At 32.1% G+C, this 25,848-nt stretch overlaps 1 protein-coding gene across 1 annotated transcript in view; it reads left to right on the plus strand.

Moving 5' to 3' along the window:
• Positions 1-25,848, plus strand: part of Gbe1 (1,4-alpha-glucan branching enzyme 1) — a 260,442-nt gene that overhangs the window by 121,766 nt on the left and 112,828 nt on the right. Inside the window, 4 exon segments of the mRNA XM_047565518.1 lie at positions 3,262-3,387; positions 4,503-4,638; positions 6,934-7,024; positions 11,116-11,325. Of these exon segments, the coding sequence (XP_047421474.1) occupies positions 3,262-3,387; positions 4,503-4,638; positions 6,934-7,024; positions 11,116-11,325 (563 nt within the window).

Genomic DNA, 25,848 nt, shown 5'->3' on the forward strand with positions numbered 1-25,848 from the left:
CAGGGCCTTGTGCTTACGAGGCAAGCACGCTACCAACTGAGCTATATCCCCAGCCCTGGATACATTTTTTAAAGTTTTATTTTGTTAAAAACTGTTTCTACGTACTTAAGATACACAATTTGAATAGCATAGCTGGGGAATTGTGATTACATAATTCATATATTTGCAGTCTTTAATACAACACACTTTTAGATTCTAGGAGTTGTACAAGTTAAATGAAGTAATAATATAAAAACTTATAACTGGACAGCAAAAATTAGTAATGATCCCCTAATGTTTGTGTATTTGCATTAGGAAAATATATTCTTTTTATAACTTGGAATTTTTGTTACTTACAGTCTGATTCAGTATATTTTTCACAATTATACATTATCCAATTATTTAGTTTTTGTCAAAAAATTAATAGATTAATAGACAAGCGTATAGTTCTTTGGACACATGCTGATTATTTCCATGGGGAAGTTCTATAATTAGAATTGCTATATCTTTGGAATTACTTTGTTTGAAATTTTGATACTTATTGCTTTCTACTCAGAGATTTTATGCTATTTTATACTCACTAGCAGTAAACAAAACTTTTCATTTGATGGTATCAAGTGAACTCTTAATTACATATCAGCTACTAGACTTATTGCTGTTGAAAGATTAATGTGCTATATATAGCATGTTGATATTTTGCTGTTGTGAATTAAATGTTACAAAATCTTATTATCTAAATATTTTTACATCTGGGATCTAAATTTATTGGAACATAACAAAAATCTAGGACATCTTGCCTCCTTCCCCCAAAAAAGTTCTGTAAGCAAAGTGAAGTACAAAAAAAGATATTTATTTTTTTACTCATTATAATATTTTTAAAGTCGGATTTATTTACATTACTGTAATATTCTTATTTGATTGCCACAATAATTGAGAAAGACAAAATCAAAATCAAGGTGAAGTGGGTCCTATAGATAAATGTGTTAGGAAAGTGCAAAGTACTATAACAATCTTCCAAAACTCAAGAGCCTAAAGAATAGATAAATTTATTATGTGATGATCACAAAGTTTTCAAGATATAGTCGAAAGCTTTTTTATGTACATCATTTGGTTATAATTCCATTTCTAAGACAGAAGAAAGAAACCGAAAAATGAAAATTCTTTAACAAACAACCCTGGTGAACTCTTTGAGAAGGAAGAGAAAGAACTTTTGGAAATAAACATTTTGGAATCATTCAGTGGGTGAGCAAATAATCCTTTGTCAGGTGTGCGATTTGGTTTGCCCTACTTACAGACTTAGAAGTTTTCCTGTTACCATTTAGTAGAATCTGGCAGAAAATATGGAACCCTCAGGTCAATGACAAATTATTTTATTACTCATGGCACGGTAAGTAATATAAGTGTCATGTTTGTATTGGTTCCCTTTGTTTTCCAAGCCCCATAGGGGTGACACTGTAGGGCAGGATGGCTGCTACATATACAGTGGGTTTGTATCATAGCTGGGGAATGTTGAGCTTTGAGAACCCATTATTTTATTGCAAGCAGTAAAAAAGCCTACTCTGTATCTTTGAGAAAGACTTTATGCCTCAAGGTTGCTAGCTACAAACATACTCCTAAGAAATGGTCCCCAGTAACTGTGGCTATAAACTTGACTGTTGCTTCCAACATTAATCATTCATAACCTCTGAAGACATCTGTGTATAATACAATATAAAAGAATTAATGTTCTAAAGTATATAGAATTATATTCAGTGTGTAGAAGATTGCCTAAATTCTTAAAGTTTTAAGAATTTATCTTCAACATACACCTTTTAAAATGATCATTCATTTATGATCTCTGCCTTTGGATTGGTTGTAGATCTATTTACAAAACAAAGGAAAGATGGATTGATTAGGCAGAGTGCTGTTCATTAAAAACTGATTTATAATATTTTGTTTTCTTGTAGTCTGAGTTTGTGAGTGAGCACCTTTTCTCAAACATGCTGCTGTTTTATACTAGAAATTCATGTAGCTTAAGGTACATATCATTTGTGTTAAAATATTCCTGAAGTGGGTTGGTTCTGATTCATGCTTTTGTAGTAGTGAATAAGCAACACACTGGCCACGATCAGCATTTGTGAGTAGAAGGCATAAGGAAGAGGGAGGAAGAATTGTGTTCCTTTTCACAACTCACCCACCTGCTCTGGCATAAACCATGGCTCAGTCTTTTTGGCATCTGAAGGAAGTGCTGTATAAGTCTGTTCAGAACAAGTAATTATCAAAAGCTCTGTGTTCAGCTTTTGGCCCTGCTGCTTGATGATTTTGGGACTTCTGGCAATTCACTTAATCTCACTTAATATTTGGGTCATAAAGTTTTTCCAGAATCAAGTGAGACATGAACGTGAAAGTCCTTTTTAAATTGTAAAGCATTATACAAATATTTAATTACCAAGAATATGAATACTTGAGCTTTTCTCTATTAAAGGAGACAGACTGGAGTATATGTTCTCTTTCAAAGCTAAGATCATAATATAGCTTCTAATCTGAATGTTTCATGACCATATTCTATCTGCTTTTAGAAAGTTTAATAAAAAAATGACTTTGTGAAGTAGTTACAATTTCACTCAAAAGTTCCATTTACATGACTAGATAAATTCAAAGTACTTTATTCACTACTAAGTCTAAAATGGTGGATTCAGCAAAACTGTATTTTATTTTATTATCTTTTATTATTGAAAACACCAGCGATACCATAGGCAAATATGGGAGTGGATGCCTACAGCAAAAGTATTTGTTTTTATACAGTGAAGTATACTTGATAAAATAAGTTGAGAATGATTAGAAACTGTATGTGTGTGTAATCAAACCTTTCTTGTTTAGATTCATGAAAATGTTATCATTAATTCCCATGAAAAGAAATAGAAAATGATAATATAACTCAAACCTTTTTATAAGAAGTACTACTGCTACCATTGGTTGATTGATTTATTTACAGCAGTTTCTAATAATCTTCCTGTCTTTTTAATATCCACTGTATGTTTAATTAACCACTCTAGTGACTGGTTTGCAATCAAGGAAATTGCCAGAGAATCATAAAATATCCAGTTATATTGAGTTCAGGAATCAAATAGTAATAGCAGATCAGGAAAGCAATGTACATAGAATTTAAATATGTTCTCTAAGGACACACATTTGAATGTAGTCTAGAATTTTTAGTATGTTTTTCCTTTTCTACTTGGAGGAGAGTATTATTTTAGAGTTTTGAAAGTATTTAAAAGCAATAACATCTCATTTTCTTTTTAGGTAGTTATTACTAGCAAGAGTGGAGAGATCTTGTATCGTATTTCACCATGGGCAAAGTATGTGGCTCGTGAAGGTAGTAATGTGAATTATGACTGGATACACTGGGATCCAGAACATCCATATAAAGTAAGAACAACAAATCTTTAAACAAATGCTTTTTCTAATATGTTTTAGGAAAATTAATTTTTACTTGGATATCTTTTATAGTTAATATTCAAAGTGTTCTCTTCTTCACTGGCTTAGCATCTTATAGTATTCCTCTTAAGCTATTCATGTTTTTTTTTTAATTATTATTTTTTTATTTTTACAAGACTGCATTTTGATTCATTTTACACAAATGGGTTACAACTTTTTGTTTCTGTGGTTGTGCATGATGTAGATTCATACCTTTAGTGTAATCATACATGTACTCAGGGTAATGATGCCCGTCTCAGTCCACCATCTTTCATACCCCCACCCCCTCCTTCCTCTCATTTCCCTTTACGTAATCTAATATTCCTCTATTCTTCTCTCACCCCCTAACCCCCACCCCCATTATGTATCATCATCCACCTATCAGGGAAAACATTCAGCCTTTGGAATAATAAAAGTCCATCATCTATAGCACATAATATATATGGGTAGGTCTTTATTTTATACTGTGTTCAAGATTAGGGAAAATACTAAATCTGTACTTACCAGTTTATAAAGGATCTGAAGTTGCTCTTTAAGCTGTAATTTCCAATCTATTAAAGACTTCAAAGGTGTATGCTTTTTACTGACATTTTTTTGAAGCAGGATCAGTATCTTTCGGAATAGGAAATGTGGAAGGCTATCTTGTAAAAATATTACAGTAATTTTATGACTGTGTTATTGACAAATGCTATGTTTCTTTGAACTGAACTGTCTCTTCCTTAACTTATTGAAGTGTATTAATAAATTACATGTGTTTGAGAATTATGTATGCGTTTCATGGTTCTTGTATTTTTCTAAGACTGAGATGAAAAATACCTCTTCACTCAGTGATAAGTCATAAATCATTTTATATGATTTTGTTTTTGTCTAAAATAAGTCCATTAACAAAATCCCAAAAGGAATTTTTTTCCCAAAAGAAAATACAGTGAATATAGGGTGTCTTCTATGTTTGAGAATAGTTGTGAGTTTTTGACCGAGTTTATTTACCATGTTACTTGAGATGCTTGATCAGCTGGTGGCATACCTGAGTTCTTGCTTTAATTCTGTGTATATTTTATGTTCTGTAGTTTAAGCATTCCAGACCAAAGAAGCCAAAGAGTGTAAGAATTTATGAATCTCATGTGGGAATTTCTTCCCATGAAGGAAAAATAGCTTCTTATAAACATTTTACTTGCAATGTACTACCAAGAATCAAAGACCTTGGTAAGTAATAACTGTGATTTTTATTCAGATAAAATTTTAATGAGTCTGTTCTCTTATTAGAAAAGCTAATTACATGTGTCTCTTTTTTGTGTTAAGAGATTAAGTGTGTAATAGAAATGCATTTTATTTTAGGCTTCTCAAATTGCCCTGTAATAGTGATAGTGTAGAAAAGAGAAATGGAATAAGATAGAGCATAAGAATTTAAGATGTTATTCCAATTTCAATTTTAAATAATGTGAACTGATGAATTCCAAAATTGTAGATAAATATGTAAGCATAATTACTTTCTACAGGAGATAACCTTTATCAATTGAAGTGGTCATTGATCATAGCCTGTTCATTTTAAGTCTGTTATGGAAAAAAATCTTACATTTGTAAAGTACCTGGAATTCAATTTGTGCCAGCGTCATTGTATTAAAGCCCATCTGGATGACTTAATGCACATTTGTGGAACATCTTCTGTGAGACAGGTTGTGATAGATGTTCATGTATTGGAGTAGAATGACACAGACCTTCATGGGAACAACTAGGAAAATAAGCCACATACTGCTGCATTATCAGTTCAATATGAATTGTTTCTATTCCTTTTCTTTTTATAGTTAATGCTTTAAAAAAAATCACAGTGTATGTTAGCACCTGCTGCATTGGCTAGACAGGAAGATAAAGTACATTTAATTATTCTGCTTTTGCCAGGCACTCTAGATTTTTGCTACAGGAAAGGTTTGCAAGTTAGAGTAAAACGTTTTGGTTAGATAGTTCTTAATTATCTGTTTTGGTTAAATCAATTCCAGATACCAAAATTAATTAAATGCATGAAGAATTTAATATTAGTTATATTTAATATACACAGTTCAAATTGTTATATTGAATGTCTTTTACATTATAGAGTAATAAATTATTTTTGACTGAGTTTTTATAGAAGATTCAATAGTACAAGGTTTCCTTGATTCACCTGTGTGTCCGAATTGCCTAGCAGATTACTTAGAACATAAATGATTCCAGGAATGATTAATGCTACAAAAATTATAATACCATATAAACTGGTATTTGATCATAAGAATAATATTTGTTTTTTATTGATAAAATATAAACTATTTTGTGACGTGTAGTAATTGATTTATAAAAATCTGAATAAGATTTTATATCTGTATTTCTATAAGGCCTGAAAGACTTAATTTAATTTTTTTATGATAAGCCAATAGCAGTGACTTTTCAGTAGATTGTAAAATCATGGAGAAGAATATGCTCTTCTTCAGATGTATACATTCTGAATTCTGATTGTAAATTTTTGATTGTACCTCTATTAATAATATGCTGAAATAAATGCATGAGAAAATACATGAATTCAACCAATAAAAATGAAACTAATTTGACACTTTGTTTACAAATATACTTATGTATTTAAATGAAGTGGTAATGAATATAAATTTATATAAGCTTTAAGAAAATTATAAAGCTTGTTTGAATTAAACATTGAGGGTAGAATAAGAGAAGTTTCTATGTGTGTTACAGAAATGTAACTTTCAAAGCAATGAAATCATACTTAAGAAATTACAAAATTATACTTTGAAGAAGAAAAGCCTGATATTCTTATTTTTTAAATTATCTAAGCAACTAAGTTTCTTTTTATCTGATCATTTGCTGATAGTAAATGCTTTTAAATGTATTGATCTTTAAAATACAAGATCTTCCTTTTTGAGTCACTTCATTTTACTGTTAATGCAAAACATTTGGATAGAGAGGAAGGTGTTGTCTGTGCCTGTGTTGATGCATGCACACCTACACAGAGTACTTTTGTGTGTGGAAAATAGTATTAATGCTAGCTGTATTAAAGCCACTTTGTCAAATAAATGAATTTGATATTTTTATGCTATATGGTAAAAATGGCTGAAATATAAAGAAAAAGGGCAAAATAAACATATGCCATGAAATAAATTCTTTTGCTTACTTTTCATAATCTTCAATATGGATATTACAAGTACAACTGAAGTTTAGCTTATGCAGATTGCCATCTTTAATATTCTAAAGTCAAATTTAGAGTAGATTTGCATATCATTTATTTCTTGTTAAAAATGAAGACATTTCAAATAACTAACCAGTGTATAATTCTTGAAGAAACTAAAAGTCCAGTTTTGCATTAAGTCAGACAAGCAAATGATGTTAAGTAGCAGAACTTTCTAGATGATCAAAGTTTCTAGATTATTTGTAAAATTTATGTCCTTAAAATAGAATGCTATTTTCATTAATTTTTAAAAAACATGTCTCTGAATCTCTATTTGACTTTTGCTCTTATAGGATACAACTGTATTCAATTGATGGCAATTATGGAGCATGCTTACTATGCCAGTTTTGGGTATCAAATCACAAGCTTTTTTGCAGCTTCAAGGTAAAAACGGAAATCTTTGCATTTTTATATGGATCAAAAAATAAAAATGAATTTTTATATTTTACATGTTTTATAACCTGTTTTAGAGTTAGCAGAGTTAATAGAAGTTGAATATCTATCCTTAGAGGTTGTCCCTGATTTAATGTCACTTTTCATGGAGTGACTTTTGAAACTGTTACATGTTTAGAGGCCCATGCTTTTATCAGAAAATTGTGTCCTATGGAAGTCATTATTGAAAGAGCTTGCATCCTTCTCTGGAAAGATATTGACTCCTACAGGAAGATCACTGAAGAGGCATACTCACAGAAGGAGTGCCTTTCTCTGACTGAAATCTAAGAAATGTGGCTCTCTAAGTTGAAAGACATTAAGGGATCCCATGTAACTGTAGTATTCTGACATGGATGCCTACAAATTGAACAAGTCCAACATTGTCTCTGCCTCACTGAGTTTACAGTGTAGTGATATATAGAGATTAATAATCATAAATATTGTATTTTATACTCAGAGATAAGAAGAGAATGGTGGTATAATCACATAGAATTAGGGTGTGAACAGTTTAGATTAGATCTGAACTGCTGTTGCAACTGAGATCTAAAACATTGTAAAGATAAGCTGGGGGAAGGAGTGAAGTGTGCTTAAGTAGATAACATTAGGAAGAAAAAAAGATACATATCCATTTACCTGTTTAAAGATGTTCTCCTTGAATAAGTTATCCCCCATTCCTATTCTATTTTTTCTTTTTTTTTTTGTACTGAAGTTTGAACTCAGAGATATGTTATCTCTGAGCTACAACCAGCCCTTTTAAAAATTAAAAAAAATTTTGAGACAGGGTCTTGCTAAGTTGCTGAGTCTGACCTCAAATCAGCTATTCTCCAGCCTAGCCAGGATTGTGGGTATACACCACTGCACCTGACCTGTTTTTTCTTGAACTCATTCCAGTAGACTATCTACTTCTTTACTGAAAGTTTTTGTTAATAGTACTGATGACCTTTACATTATTAAGTACCATGGCCAATCATTAGCTTACTTGAACTTTCGGCAACTCTTTGCATAATTGCATACTTCCACTTTTTTAGCGTTTTTTCTTTTTTTGACTTCCAGAACATTATATCGTGCTATTGTATTTCCCATCCCACTTGTTGCTTTTTAAAAAATTTTCTTTGCTTTCTTCTCTTTATCTCTCATAACATCAAATTTTGGATATCCCAGTGCTCAGCCCTTGGTTCCATTCTTGTTTGTATCTGTCCGTTCTTATAGTTTTAATACGCTTTCTGTGCAACTCTCAGATTTAAGTCTCATTTTTTGACCTCTCTTGTGAACTTCAGCCAGTGTCTATTTAATTCTGGGATAGCTAATACATGTCTCAAGCTTAATGTATCCAAAATTAAAGTCCTGATCTTATCTTTCAACCCCCTTCTCCTGCCGTCTTCTCTAATTCAGTAAATGACATTTTTCATCTTCCAGTTGTTCAAGCCAAAATCTTGGCATTATACTTGACTATTCCATTTCTATCCCTCCTTACACTCTTAACTGTTATAAAACCTAACCATCTGTCATTTCTCCCAAATCTGGCTGCTCACCTGCCATCACTGCTGCCACCCTGGGGCATGTTCTATTCTCTTTTACCTGGATTATTTCAGTAGCTCTTTAACTGGTCACTCTTTTTATTCTTGCATTCCTTCTCCTTCACTAAATTTGCCCCAGTTCCATGACCAGAGAGCAGTCTTTTAAAAATGAACATCAGATCATATCACTGTTTGTTGAGAACCCTATCATGGCTCCCTGTCTCTTTCAGAATGATAGCCAAAGGTCTTTTGTAGCTCATAATTGTCACTTACCTGGGTCTTTGATGATTCTTTTGTTGTTATTATTATTGCTGCTGTTGTTGTTCATTAGTGCATTATAGTTATACATAATAGTGGGACTCATTTTGACATATTTATAAATGTATATAACATAGTTTTCATCATTTAAATTGCCAGTACTAATCCTTTTTCTCTCCTCCTTCCTCCCTCTGATTTCCTTCCTTATTCTGCTGGTCTTCTATTTGTATTTTAATTGATGCTTTATAGTTATATATAAAATTGGAATGCATCCTGATGTATTCATATATGCACCTTGTGTAATTTGGTTAACTTTGCGCTTTCTCTCTCAACCATTCCACTCCAGCTATGAGAGCCTATTTGTTCTTCAAATGCTCTTAGTTCATTCTTGCCCCTGTGCCCTTATACCTGCTTCTTTTTCTCTGAAAATTGTTCTCCTTTTTCCTTTCTTTCTCAATTATTGCTTTTTCCAATAAAACTTCCCCTGCTGACTCTACTTAAAATTGAAAACCTGTCCTTTTTACCAGTGACTTTTCTTTGTTTTTCTTTAGAACATTCATTGCAATGTGACATTCTATGTGTTTTGCTTATTTATTTGTATCCTAGTTAGAATGTAAATTTCATAAGGACAGTGCTATTTGTTTTGCCCACTGCTTCATCTCTAGAGCATAGAAAATTTCATGACACATGGCAGATAACTCTGTAAGTATTTTGCCAACAAATAGTGAATGAATAACTGAAACTTCAAGGCTGTTCAGTTATTGAATGTTTTTCAATTAGTGGAAAAAGGGCTCTGTTGCTGGGAAAAGGAAAGGAAGAGGTGGGATATCATAAGATAATCTAACATATTAGAAGGAACCAGAATGGTCTGTGCAGTAGGCCATAATAAGAACAGGGGAATGGAAATAGGAAAGACAGTAAAATGAATGAGATATAACTTTCCTGTGTTCATATATGAATACACAACCTGTGAAACCCCACATAATGTACAACCACAGGAATGGGAAGTTATACTCCATGTACTGTAATATGTCCCAATACATTCTTCTGTTATATATAACTAAAAAGAACAAATAAAGCGATTGGGGAAGAACAGTGGTCTTCATCCTGAGGATAGTAGGAACATAGTATGGTTTTTAATAGAGGACGAAATGATCATATTTATATTTTGAAAAGATCACTCTTACTACTCAGTGGAATTGGTTACAGGAAACTTGGTATTTACTAAGACATATACTGAACCATGAGAAACCAGATGGTCACAGTCCCTACACTAAAGCAGCATGTGGTATAGTAAGAAAGAGAGACCATAAATAATAACAAAGGCAATTATTTATTTAAAGGATAAAGTTGGTGATATGAAAGACTGTCACGTCAAGCTATAACATGTTAAGAAAGGTTTCTTCTGGAAGTGATTTCTTTTTCTGTTACACGTAGACTAGAACATTGTTTTTAACATAGATACACATGCTTGTGATCTATTCATTTTTTCTGTTTGGATAGTGACTAACATTACACATTTCCTTCTAGTGTAATTTGGTTAACTTTGCCCTTTCTCTCTCAACTATTCCACTCCAGCTACAAGAGCCTATTTGTTCTTCAAATGCTCTTAGTTCATTCCTGCCCCTGTGCCCTTATACCTGCTCCTTTTTTCTCTGAAAATTGTTCTCCTTTTTCCTTTCTTTTTCAAATATTGCTTTTTCCATAAAACTTCCCTGCTGACCTGAAGGCATTCCAGTTTGGGAACAAGTTCTGGAGGGCTGGTTTTAATCAAATATAGACATTCAGAGAAATATTCAAAGAGCCCCTCATCCCCTGTTCAACTATACATATTCAAAGGAATGGGCAGAAATGTGAGCATGAATAATCATGACTGGCTAGGCTGGGAAATGAAAATCAAATTCTCTGAAGATACAGTTTTAACTATTTTGTATGTTCAAAATATTTTGGCTATTGTATCATTCTGTTAATAGCCTGATTTAAATTAATATTATTCCCTTAACATTTTCTTAATAACAAATACTAAGTAATTTTGATTTGTATGTGTCAAGTACTTTGGTATTTTCTTATTTAAAGTATCTAGTACTGTGCTGGGTAAAGACTGGCACACAATTGATTATTTGTGACTGTAACTGTAGCTTAGTGGTAGAGCGCCTGCCCAGCATACAGGAGGCTCTAGGTTTAATCCCAGTACTGCAAAACAATAAAAAAATTGGCTATTTGTTTTAAATATAATGCTTTATTGTTTTTCTGTGTTCTTACCTTTAGTCGTTATGGAACACCTGAAGAACTAAAAGAACTAGTTGACACAGCTCATTCAATGGGGATCGTAGTCCTCTTAGATGTGGTACACAGCCATGCTTCAAAAAATTCAGAAGACGGATTAAATATGTTTGATGGGACTGATTCCTGTTATTTTCATTATGGACCTAGAGGGACTCATGATCTTTGGGACAGTAAATTGTTTGCCTATTCCAAGTAAGTACATATAATATGGAAATATAGTCTTTGTTTAAAATGGATTTCGAGAGATTCACTAAATCCATTCTGTGTGTACTCTCTCATTGTTACTTAATGTTCCTATTTTGATTTTATAAAATGAGGGATTTTTGCTGGATTTTTACTGTAATCCCAGGAATTTGGCAGGCTGAGGTAGGATTGCTAGTTCAAAGCCAGCCTCAGAAACTTAGTGAGACTCTGAAAATAAAAAGGGCAAGGAATGTGGCTCAGTGTTAAAACACCCAATTCCCAGTACCAAAAATGAAAAAAAAAAAAAAAAGGAAATTTGTCTTTACATAGTATATGCACTGATGATAAGTTATATTAGATTTCAAAGTAAACCATATATATTATCTTATTTAAAATATATACTTTATATTTTCTCTTTAAATTTTAATGTTAATTGCTTTTTTTAATGTCTAAAAGATCATTTCATTGGATTGACTTAATCATTACAAATATATTTTTACTAAACAGTTTTCAGTAGACCATTTTTTAAAAAATCATGTTATGTTCTATTATTTTAATTACATTGTCATGATTTTGATTGCAGTTAAATTATTAATTTATATCTATAATAAACTCACATTTATCAGTACATACTGTGCCATTGTAAACTAAGGTTTAGTGTTGAAACAGTTTGTTAAGATCAAACACAATTCTAACTTTTTTGACCATCTTAATGGAAGGGTGTGTTAGGTGACCAAGTTTAAATAGCATATGACAAAAATTGAAAAGAAAACCCAAAATACTTTCAACTAATATTCATTATTCATCATAAGTGAAAATACAATGAAAACATCACTTATATTTGAACAAGCAAAGTACTGATGTACAAGTTGAGTGTCATTCATCTGACAATCTGAAATCTGAAACACTCCACAATCAGAAATTGTTTGAGTGCTGATATGATACTACAAGTGAAAAATTCCATACCCAATCTCTTGCATGCTTGCTAAAAGTATTATATAAAATTAGATTCAGGGTGTGCATATAAATAAAGTTAATATGAAACATAAACATAATTATAAACATAATTTATATTTAGAATTGCATCCCATCCCCAAGATATCTCATTTTCTATATGGAAATATTCCACAGTCCAAAAATGTAGGAAATCTGGAATACTTCTGGTCCTAAGTGTTTTGGGTAAGAGATATTCAGCCTGTAAAACTAATTTTTATAACAAATGTTCTTGAAAAAGTTTAATGAATTCTTTTGGATGTTGTATTATACATAAATCATACACATGCCCAGAAAATGGCAGTATAGAAAAATTCTTCAGAAATGTCTTTATAAAATCAAGAATTCCCAGTTTTCAACATAAATTTGAAGACTTTAATATGAACGAAACTGTTTGGCTACACTCTTTTCTTAATATCATATATTATTTTATATTTCATTACCATATAGAAATCACTCATGTCAAATGAGGCAGCATAATATATGAGAAAAGACACAAGAAGGTGGCAGGGTTCCAGGCCTTGCGTTACTCTGACACAAATCGATTAATCATTCTTATTCTCAGGTATTTCATTATAAAAGGAGTCAAAGTTTTGGAGCTAATATTATTCTATAAAGGTATTTTTTTAATTTGTGTTACCTTTTTGAAGTGTATTTTATGCTGTAGATCTTCAACAAGTAAAAAGGACTAAACCTTGCTAATTTTGTGATTATTGAGTAAATCTTATAAAAGTAGAATGTGCATAAGAAGTGCAATTAATTGAACTCTGGTTCACTTTTAGATGAATTATGATTGACTTTATCCTTTAGAACTGAACCTTTCAAAGGGATAAATTAAATGGTAGATTTTAATGTTCAAAACAATTCTTCTATTTAACTATTTATTGAAAAGAAATAGATTAAATGGATGTTACTATGTTTTAAAACAAGTTTTTAATTTTTAAAAATTTATTATAATGTAGTTTTATGTACCTTGATCCCTCAAAAAAGTGCATTTAAAGTTATCTGATTTTTTTAAAGGGCTCATGCATGATTATTTTCAAGAGGATTTCTGTTATAGAAACTCAGACAAATTTAAGTTATTTTACTTTCTTTTTTATTGAAATGACTAGTGTACTTTCTCAGGTGTGTACTTTTTGTAAATAACATGTATTATGGTTTTAGCGTATGATGTTGTTATTTTTCTTCTTTTTAGTACTGGGAATCAAACCCAGGGCCTTGCTCATACTAGGCAAGTGCTGTATCACAGAATTATACCCCAAACCCTGATTGTTATTATTTTGTATTATGAACATTTACAAAAATATTTGCTAAGTCATATAGGCTTAGTCCTATGTAAACATAGTTCCAGTAAAATGTATTTATGTTAGGCATCTACTATTTGAACGATGTCTAAATTTTCAAATTTTTATAGAACTGCTATTTTCTTTGGAGGTATATCTTATTGGTATTATTAGCTATGACAACACTAAGTAATATAGACCAAATACAACAAAGACAGTGTATATAATTCAGTTTTTAAAAAATTATTTTTTTATTTTTTATTTTTATTTTTTTATTTTTCCTAAGTTGAGTAGCATTTCCTTTTTTATTTGTTCTTAGTTATACATGACAGTAGAATGCATTTTGACATATTATACATACATGGAGTATAGCTTACCATTCTTGTGACTGTACTTGATATGGAGTTAAACACTGGTTGTGTGTTCATGTATGAACATAGGAAAGTTATGTCTGATTCATTTTGCTCTCTTTCTTATTCTCATTTCCTTGCCCTCTCCTTTATCTAATCCCAAGTACTTCTAGTCCCTCTACCCTCCCCCACGCCCCTCCTTGGCCAAATTGTGTGTTAGCATCCACAAAGGAAAAAGTACATTTGACTTTTCATTATTTGGCATTGGCTTATTTTACTTACCATGGTAGTGTCCAGTCACGTCCATTTATAAGCAGATGTCATAATTTCGTTCTTCTTTATGACTGAGTAATATTCCATTGTGTATATACCACATTTTCTTTATCCATTCATCTGTTGAAGGGCACCTAGTTGGTTCCATAGCTTAGCTCTTGTGAATTGAGCTGCTATAAATATTGATTGCCTGCATCACTGTAGTATGCTGATTTTAAGTCCTTTGGGTATAAACCTGGGAGTGGGATAATTGGGTCAAATTGTGGTTCCATTCCAGGAATTCTGAGGAATCTCCATACTGTTTTCCAGAATGGTTGCAGCAGTTTGCATTCCCACAAGCAGTGTATGAGTTTCTTTTTCTGCATATCCTCGCCAACATTTATTGTTGTTTGTATTCTTGATAATTGTCATACTGACTGGAGTGAAATGAATCTCAGTGTAGTTTGAATTTGCATTTGTCTAACTGATAGAGATGTTCAACCTTTTTTCATATATTTGTTGACCAATTATATTTCTTTGAAGTATCTTTTCAGTTCCTTTGTTCATTTATTAATTGGTTTATTATTTTTTTTTTGGTGGTTTTCTTTTGGTTCTTTTTATCTCCAGTAGATTAATGCTCTGTGTGATTTGCAAGTGGTAAATATCTTCTTCCATTCTGTAGGCTCTGTGTTCTCATTCTTGATTGTTTCCTTTTCTATGAGGAAGCTTTTAGTTTGATGCCACCCCCTTTATTGATTTTTGATTTTACTTCTTGCACTTGAGGGGTCTTATTGAGAAATTCAGTTTCTAAGCTGACGTGATGGAGATTTAAGCCGGTTTCTTCTTCTAGTAGGCACAGGATCTCCAGGCTACTGCCTAGGTCCTTAATCTATAAAAAAAATAATTAAATTAGAACTTAAGAAACTTGAAAGGTTCTGAAACTTTTTTGATCATTGTCTAAAATACATATATGCAATTTATTAGAAACTTGATTAATATGAAGTTCATCAGATTTTTTTTGTTTTCTGTGGTGCTGGGGATTAAACCCATGGCCCTGTGCTTGCAAGACAAGCACTTTACCAACTGATCTATCTCCCCAGCGATCTTTTTTTTTTTTACATTAACCTCCTACTAACTTACTACTTAAGACACGTCATTTATATTGCTTTACTTTAATACTGAAGCCATTTTTATAATCTTATCACTCCTTCATAGTTATATTTATGCCATGCTCTTTTGTTTTATTGATATTTAACAAACCAACTGAAAATGTAGTTAAATAAGATAGAGGTAAGTGTTTTATTTTGTTTCCAAATTCATACTTCAGCTGGGACAGTGCTTCTTTTTTTGTTGTCATGTGAGATGGCTTAATTAAAAATCTTACTCATAGTTGTATTTGTATTATGCTCTTTTGTTTATTTCTGTTTAACAAACCAGTATCTGTCAAAAAACAGTGTGTAGGACAGCATTTCATATGGTCTGGGTCTGGATACTGACATAGTGTCATTTCAACTGTAAACTATTGGTCAAATAATCAAGGGAGAGAGAATAAGGCTCCCACTATTCATTGGGAGATGAATTAAGGAATTTTAAAGCTATATTTAAAAATTTCCATATCTAACAAAATTTGAACTCACCTGTGAATAGGGTAATAGTCAATTTCAAAAGAGATGCATTACAAAGCTTGTCTTTGTGGAAATGTTATTTATCTTAGTCATAGTTTTGCTGTATAGAGTTATATAAAATGTATATATGCTAATAAAATGTACTTTTCATTATGAAAGTGATAATGCCATTGTAGGTAATCAGAACATATAAAAAGACACATAAAATCCAACATAAAAATATTATTCTTACAAATGTAATTAACTTTTTTTTATTTAGTTGTGAATTAATTTAGTGGGTGTACCATAAAAACCCAATTCTTTTTACACCATCTCCATGTGATAACTACTCTATGCTTCTCTGATTTTGAATTTGTTCCTAATGTAGATGGAATCAGAAACTAAAATATACATTACATATTTTAAATATAAATTATTTTCCATCCTTTACTTTTGATAGATTAATATGATAATCCATTGACAAATACACATAAAAATAGCACAAGTTTTGCTTGAGACCTAAGCTTCTTCTTTGAAGACTTGTGTAATAATTTTTATATGTAGTATTTGAAAAAAAAATTGATCTTATGTAGAATCACTCCTGTAGAGATATGTTGCTCATTTTTATCCTATCTATATGTCACAACCTGTCACCATTTATAATCTCTGATTCAAGTGCCATCATCAAAGTTATCAGAATTAAATCTCTCACTCTGAGTAGTGCCAGAGATCCTGACTGTGCTTTTTCATTACCTGCTATGAATAAATTTCCAATCAGGAGCTGCCCATGTTTTAATTTTCTGTCTACTTGGCTGAACTGCCTTCTGGCTCTGCTAAATTACTAATGACAGTTCATAACACAGATTGGGCTGTCCTTTCTTCAGTTGGTAAAGAGAACTTTTTGACAAATCTGTCACCCATGAGTTTCAGGAGTTTCTAGAGTGAGTAATAATGGATAAATTGTAGAGATCTCAGCTTTAAATTTTGTTTCCATATTCCTTTGGCATTATGTAAATGCAGCAAGACAAATGCAGATATTTTGAGCTTAACTTTAACCATTACTAACCATTTCTGAATCTTGAAATGAGTACCTGTTCTTTGTTGAATATTCCTTCTAAAGATAAGATATTGAATCCCAAAGGAGGCAGCATGGTTGGAACGAGTGCTCTTTTTTTTTTCTCCTTAAACTTCCATTCAGGCCAAAATTAGTGTAATCACATTCTATCATCTTGGATTAATAATGTGACAACTATTATGCTAAAATATTCTCTATTGAGTTGCTGGAGTTCCTTTCAGAAGCAAAAGGGAATCCGATTTCCTTTTTTAGGGTTGTATCTACATGGACTAAAGCACCACTTATTGTAGACATTCTAGTATTTGGGGCTTCTTAACCAAGCAAGATCTTTTCCCTAAGATAGAACATAGAAAGAAATTTGGGGGGTCTTCCTTGCTGAGAATGGATTTTTGGATCCTTAAGTAGTTGGGCTGTGTATATATCTTTGTAGTTTGTTAATATGAGGAATTACATTCATTGATTTTGTATGTTATACTAATTTTGCATTCTTATATTCTGTATTCTCTCATAAATACAGATGCAAGTATTTGAGACAAAATTTTAGCATATTTACATATACTATTACATAATGACCAAACCAGTTCTTAATGATAAATCTTAGTTTAAGGGTTATTATGCAGTGATATATTAGCTAATGAGCATATGACACCATCATGATTAGCAGGACATTTAAAAACTAAGCATTCAGAACATGAATGAAAATCTCAAGTTATTTTTAAGAGGACCTTAAAATAATACTTTGGTTTTTTTGGTCATTGTGTAAAATGATTTTTTTTTTTAATAGGTTGAGTAACCTTTATCCAAAATGCTTGGAATCAGAAGTGTGTAGGATTTTTAATTTTTTTTGAATTTTTAAATACATATACATAATGAGATTTCTTAACCCAAATTTTAACACAAAATTAATTTTTTTCCATATACACCTTATTCACATTTCCTGAAAATAATTTTGTAAAATACTTTTGATGTACCTGTGTTTTAAGTGTTACCAGGCACATGGGGTCAGATGTGGAGTTTTCCATTTGTGGCACCATGCAAATACTCAGATTTTGGAGCATTTTAGATTGTGGATTTTTCGATAAGGATGCTTAGGCTGTAGAAAAATGACCAAAATAACAGAATGTGGCATCAAATATTACTACATGTATGACTGTTTTTGAATACTTTGGTATTATCTGGTAAAGTTAAAGATGCACATATACCAAGAACTATTACTAAATATGTGATATGTGCTTGGGAAATGCCTGAGCATATATTAACTAGAATTTTTGGAAAAGCTAGACCTAAAAAAGTCACTCCCTTCAGAATATAGTTGAAATTAAAAAAAAATTAAGTTGGAGTAACTACTTTTAAAGATAGTTCTGCTATGAAAAAAATTGAAATGAATCCATCAAGAAGAAAATTTTACTATCGTGATTTTTTTTTGTTTGTTTGTTTTTTTTTTGTTTTTGGTGGTGCTGGGAATTCAACTCAGGGCCTTGTGCATGCAAGGCACATACTTTACCAACTGAGCTATATTCTCAGCCCTCATTATTGTGGTTTTATTTCCAGAAAGAATTTCAGCATAAAAGTTCTTTTATTTGTGAATATCCAAAATCTTTGGGGGCAGTTTTGGCTAAACTTTAAAGATTTTTCCAATTTGAGTATGGCTTATGTCCTTTGGTTATTAAGTACAAATGAATTGTGTGGTGATTAGGTGGCAAAATCACCTGATTAGTATCAATGAAGGTGGAAATATTTTTCAGCAAAAATGGAAATTGAATTTCTATGAAGTTGTTAGATGATAATCTGAATTGAGAAAAAGACTTATAGGTTAGTAATGACAGCCATTGGTTCTCTAATTTTTTTAAAATATGTGTATTTCAGTGAGCTATTACAGCAACACAGTCATTAAAATCACATATCAAAATGATCTTTAATTTTGATTTTCATATCTTTGTTTTAAAATTACTATACTTTATGAATTTATGATATACTTTATTTAATACTAAAGTGTTAAATTAATGAATACATATGTGGAGGAATGTGCTGAGAAATTTTTCTGATTAGCATAGACTTTTTTGGCAACCAAAAATGTTTATATAGCATGGAATTATGCCAGTGTTTAGTTTAGGTAAATATTAAATTCATTGTATTTTAAAAACTGGAACCATGTTTTATTTTCAATTCATTAATTCATTTATTAATTTGCTTATTTATGAAGCATAGTGAATAAGCATCCACCACTTGCTATATCTTTAAGAAACTGATATTTTTAGTATATTTAAATGTATTCCAAAGACAGACAATAAAAAATCAAGTTATTTGTATCCTATTCTTTATTAAAAATACTAAAATAATAAACTTCTGAAAGCATTGGACATCTCATAAACAATCTTTTGTTTCTTTTTTCTTATAGTATGTTTCCCTTTTTCTTTTAGTAATTCTTCTTTTTTTAAACCAGAATCTTATTTTGGCTTTTTTAAGAAAAAGTTAAATCTACTATTTCAAAGAAGGCAAAATTAGCTTCAGAATTCAGACAGACTAATTCCCTTTTGTAAAAAAGAGTAACGAAGTTGGTATGTTAATCTAATCGGTCTGGAATTGAGCTTGAAGAGTAGAAATATAACTTTTCCCACAGACTTTAAGAGATTATTCAACCCAGCAGAAAGGTTTCTGTTGATGAAGAGCATAGCACAGGAGTAAGGATTTTATTCTTTTGTATAAACTTTGTTCCTGGTATTATCAGCCTCCTTTATTCCCCATATGTCTAAAATTTAAGGTACACAGGGATATAATGAAAGTATCGTGAATATTTAGATCTTACTCACTTACAACATGCACCTTCCCAAATCTAAACTCAATTCTAAAGTAGGACAGTTTACATTAAATTTGAAAATGTTGCATGTTGCCTAAAAGCGGCTTCTTTAGCTTATGATAATGGCACATGCTTGTTAAAAGTGGTCTAAAATCCCTATTCAAGTGATTATTCGTTTAAGTAAGGGAATTACATGGAGTCTGTAATAATAATGATATCTAGTTTTGCTTATGACCTTTTTAAGCAAGCAGGTAAAAACGGGAAAAAATCAGTTTTTCTATTTTTATCTCTGTGTAACAAAACAACTCGTTTAAGCATGTCTGTTTTCTAGAGTATGGACTAGCAGTTTTGAAGTTATGAAGAGATATTTCATGGTTTTCTAGCTGAATGATTTCCTTAGTGTTATGCTGCAGATAAATAAACCATGTAATATTGAGCCACTTATTTTCAGAAAAGTATAGGTATCTCATAAATTTGAAAGGACTCATAAGTAATATAAAAATTATTCATTTTCAAAGGCTTTCCCCTTCATTAAGTTAGATTAATGATCAGGCATAGTTTTCTCTAACTCTGGAATTTCCCATCCACATTTTGTAATGATGAGGTCCCTATTAAGTTGTACCTTGGGTCTTCAAGTCTTTGATTTGTTTCTTTACCCATATTTAAGAGAAATCACTATCTTCAGAATTTAATTCATTGTCTCCTTATAGTTTTAAATATCTTCCTAAAATTAGACTTTTGCCTATGAAGACTTTCAAAATCTGTGTGCTGAAAGCATCAGTAAAACTTGGGGACAGTTAACATTTCCCTAGTGCTTTATGAAACATACCAGCATGAGAGCCAACTTTTCTGAAAGTGAAACTGTTCTTAGCATTGTATTAAGGATAACAAAGAGTTCTACTAGCTGTCCAGGTGGCCTCACCTGGTCTTTGAGAAGTGCTGATGTCATGGTGATTATAATCATAACCTTTATCAAGCATCATTTGTTTTGAGGGTGTTAAGCGTTTTACATACTTCCCTGCTGACCTGATATAAAATAACTCCTCCAGTTCCCTGCCATTCCCTATTGACTCTCCCCAGTTTTCTCTATTGTAGTTAATAATGTGTGACACTCTGAATACTTACTTGCTTATTTTTTAATTCAGTGATTAATTTATTGCTTATATATTAAATGTGAAAGTTAATCATTTTTTATTATTGAATATATTTTATTTAAAGTAAAACTTCTTCCTTTCCCCCTGTTTCTTCTGTCTCTAAAACTTTTTACCATCATGGTTACCATGGAGGTGATACTATTGAATGATTTTATAGGATTACCTGCTCTTTCCAATTGAATTAGTGAAAAACCTTATACAGGATCCTTCTGACCATAATAATAATAATCATAGCAACACTAACAGTGTGTACTATAAAGACTGAAGATATTAAAGATCTGACAAAATATAAAGTAGATAGGTGTGGAACCTTTACCATTTACTTGAACCACATGGCTTACATGGGAATCTGTTTCACACATAAAGAGCTCATAATGATAACATTATTTATATACTAAATGGTTTGAACTATGTAAATACCATAATTGTAAATATGTGAGAAGACACTGTGAAATATTGGAGTTGTACTTTCAGATTTCTACTAAAGGATGCAGGCAGGACTCAAAAACCAGGAAGGTTTAACTGAGGGAATCAAGGCCATCTGGTACTTATTGGCAACCTGGAGCAAACAGATCCTGTTTAATATGGCTGTCACTCACCAGCTTCTGCCACTTATATCTATGTGAAAAGTGGACCCGTGTAGCCATATTCATTTATTTAGGAGAAGCCAGAAGTCAATATTTTGTATGACCATTTTACTGCTCATTTTAAAATGTCATGTTTTATGGTTTGGGTTAGTTATCCCCACAAAGCACCTGTGTTAATGTACTAATGTTTGGAGGTCAAATGATTGGAAGAGAAGAGCTATAGCATAATCAGTCCCTTCTAGTTTGAAAGGACTGACTCCATGGTAATTGTAGGCATGTGGGGATGGCTAGGGGAGGTGGGTTACTGGGGGTGTGCTCTGGAAGGGTTATTTTTCCCTGTGGCCCCTTTCCCTCTCTCTGCTTCCTGGCCACAATGGGGTGAGCCGATGTCCTCTGCACTGCCTTTTAGCCTTCATGTGCTGTCTCATTTTGAGCCTAAAGCAATGAACACTACTGTGTATGGACTGAAGCCTTTAAAACCTGGAGCCCCAAATAAATGTTTCCTCCTCTTAAGTTGTTCTTGTCAGATATTTTGGTCAAAGTGATGTGGAGCTGACTAATACGAATTAGTTTAAAATTTTGAAGTCACTGTGAAGGTGGAAAGAATTTGCATGTGGGATGGATAAAAACCCTGGATCACTAAGGGTATATCTATATTCCAATATGTGCTTTATATTGTAAGTGTTTCAGAGTCTACCAAACTTCCAAATAAATGAACTTGTAAGTCAAAGGTGATGAGGACCATAATACTTTTGTAGATTAAATACAATATTATTACTCAGTTTCCTCTGTATTAGCATGAGAATTTTATGAACCTAAACTATCAGTCTGATATTACCACTTAACAAAATTACATATTATTTTCTTGATTTGAATAAGTAGATGAATAAACAAAGTCTTCTAACATCAGACTTGATAAAGCAAAGTATAAGTTTAGTGAAGCAATCTGAATGCTTAAAATTCAGTAACCTTTGATTCTTTTACTACCTACATCAAATTGGAAGTGATTTTTTGAAGAAAATTATAGATATTAAATTTGTAGGCATTATAAAGAATGGATATCAGGCTGGGTTCAAATACTGCTTCACCACTTAACTAGCATGTAACCACAGCTAGATGAATCTTTCTACATTTGATATTAACTCTGTAAAATTATAAGTCATCTACTTTATATGATTGTGATGATTCATTGACATACTTTTACCACTATGTAACTTGAAGTTGTGATAATCATCAATGTGTATTAGTCGGATTTTTTGTTGCTGTAATCAAAACACCCAACAAGAACAACTTAGAGGAGGAAGGGTTTATTTTGGCACATGGTTTCAGAGATTCATTCCATGGTCGGCCAGCTTCATAGTCTTGGACATAAGGTAAAGCAGAACATTAAGGAAGAATGAAGTGGTGAAGGAAAGCTGCTCAAAACATGGCAACCAGGAAGCAGAAAGAGAACTTCACTCACCAAGGACAAAATATAAACTCCAAAGGCATGTCCCATGTGGACTGCTTCCTCTGTCCATACTTTACTTGCCTATGGTTACCACCCTGTTAATCTATATCAGTAGATTAATCCACTGAGTAGGTTACAGCTCTCATGAGCTAATCATTTCACCTCTCAACATTCTTCCATTGTCTCACACACAAGGTTTTGGAGGATACCTTGTATCTTAACCATAATACATTGTGACTGTGATTCCAATAATATTGTCATAATCATCTTGTGGACGGATTTACTAACCAGTTTAGTCCTCTGAACATAGAGGCTTGAAAACAAGTAAAAACGTTTTTTTCATGAGCCAAAACATATGCTATAATGGCTACAAATCTTTGTTCATCATAGTGTTATATTGCTTTTTTAAAAGCATGTCAAGCTGTTTTGGGTAGAAGCACACAATTAGAAACAGTTGTTAAAATGACCCACATGATCAACATCTAATAGTATTGAGAAGTCACTGCTGAGAGCAGTGGTAGATAGAGAAAAGCTGTCAAGGTCAGAAACTAGAACTGAAAGCGCAGCATTGTAAGGCCACTTAGGTGCAGCAGCAAATAGTTCCGCACACTGTAATTGTCCCTCTGGGCATCATTAGTCTGCAGTGTAGTATAATTGATCATAATGAACCTGAGTCATTAAAAAAAAAAAAGACTTTAAGTTATGTTCAAAAATTTATATTTAAGATGCGGGGGGGGGATGTAATTTCAAAGTATTTCTGGTAAAAATGTTAAAATTTTAAGTGTTGTGTTAATGATTAAAATTAATCTGTCTTTTGTTGTTTTATTTCATTCCCCCACCCCAACACAGGGCCTTGTGCATGTGAGGCAAGCACTCTACCCCTGAGCTACATCCCCAGCTCTGTCATCTGGTTTTTAATGAGGGATTACTGTGAAGATTTTATTTGTGTAGGCTTTGTTCCCCTCCAATGTGTAACAAGTGAAGCATTCCTGTACTTACTGTTGACTTTTTTTTTAACTTTCAGGTGCCAAAGGCATATTTATTAGATATTGAACTAATTACACTGCTTATTTTGCATTTTAAATTAGGGAATACTCAATGTATTTGTTAGGGCCCTGCTTTTTGATACTCTGTTCTCTGGAAAATAGGTTTTTATTTTCAAAAAATTTATTCTAAATCAAAAATTTCAGCTTCCCTAACAATGGAATTAGGTGACAGCTTTATTAGTGTAAGGGCTAGGCTGTCTTCTATAATATTAGCTAATTTAACTCAAGCAAGAAAGACCTACTTAGTTTTTGCAGTATCTTCTTTCTGGTGTAACCACTGATGTAGCAATGATTATAAGGAGGGAAATCATATCTGTATGCTTATTGCACAGTTTCTCAATCTGTTTCAGCATTCGCCCCTGAGACTTTTTCAGTTGTTGTTGCTGGTTTCACAAAATGTGAATTAATGCTTGCCTTATACTTAGCTAGCGTATGTTTTGTGGACCTCTAGTTTGTCCTTGTATTTTTAGCCATGGCTCATCTGCTAATTTGTGTAGTTATAGCTGAAAGGACAGTAGATACAGTGCATCTCTATCTCTTTATAGTCCTTTCCATAAGTAAACCTTAAGAGAATCTAAGGAACTTTGTATAAATATGGGGTGTGTTCAGAAACCAATGGATGAATGTAGCAAACACCATCAGATCATATCATAGAAGTGGTGAGTGAAGCTGTACTGGCCACTGGGTAGAGGGGACAGTTCTGCCGCTACGTGGTGCAGTCTGTGAGAAAATTATGAGTGAGGCATGTATGAAGTAAGTGTGAAAAATAGATTCTCCGGTGGTCCTGCTGGGGCAGGTAGAGAAACACTGTCTAAAACAAATATAATGCAAGCCACATATGAAATTTAATGTATGTTCATAGCAGCATGAAAAAACATAAAATGACCAGTTACAGTGCTCCACATCTATAATTCCAGAGACTTGGGAGACTGGGCAGGGGGATCGGATTGACAATTCAGTACCAGCCCCAACAACCTAGTGAGGCTGTAAGCAACCTAGTGAGACCTTATCTCAAAACAAAACAAAACAAAAGACTGGGGATGTAGCTCAGTGGTAAAGTGCCCCTGAGTTCAATCCAAATACCCACCCAAAGATGTCTATATAAAATAAGTATATTTTACTTAACTACAGATATATGATGTATTGTTTCAACATGTAATCAATAGAAAAAATGATATACAACCAATTAAAAATATGATACTTTACTTTTTTGATAGTGAGATTTTTGAAATGTGGTGTATATTTTACATGTATAGCCACATCTCAATTCAGATGTTAAATTTTCATCCACAGTTCTTGATACATATTTAAAGTTCTTAAAATTTACAGTAGCAAAAGAAGATTCACACACCCATATTTTTCCAAACATAAGTTTTGCTACTAATAGAATTGTCGGTTTTAAATTTAAATTTGTATCAATATAAAATATAATTAAAAATCCACTTATTCAGCCATGCTAGCCTTACTTTAAGGGCTCAGTAGCCCCATGTGAACTGCATTGAATAATACATTAATGCAGGTATAGCAAGAAGTCTGAGAGCTCAGATATTATGGCTTTGTAATTCATTAGATTGGATAAATCTGCATCAATTTATTGAGCTAGTTGGGTGAAATGCCATTTTATTTTTCAATAAATCCTTTCAGCAGCAATGAGCTCAAAAAGTGAAAATGTATTTTATGAAAAGTACTAAATTTCTATTTCTCAAGAAATTGATGATGAACATGTAGCTTAAACAAAATGTTCACTGACATTTATTAACCACTAGCCTACAACTGTTTTCTACAACTACCAGCATAATAAACACCAATTTGTCAGTCAATAAACACATATAATTTAATTATTTTGGCATTCATTTTTTTTTTTTTGTCTCACAAACGAACCAGACATAAGTAACTTAGAATGAATGATTTAGTTGTCCTGGGATAAAGATGAAATCAATA

This window comes from Sciurus carolinensis, chromosome 9 (genome assembly GCF_902686445.1).
Source record: "Sciurus carolinensis chromosome 9, mSciCar1.2, whole genome shotgun sequence".
Lineage (NCBI taxonomy): Eukaryota > Metazoa > Chordata > Mammalia > Rodentia > Sciuridae > Sciurus > Sciurus carolinensis.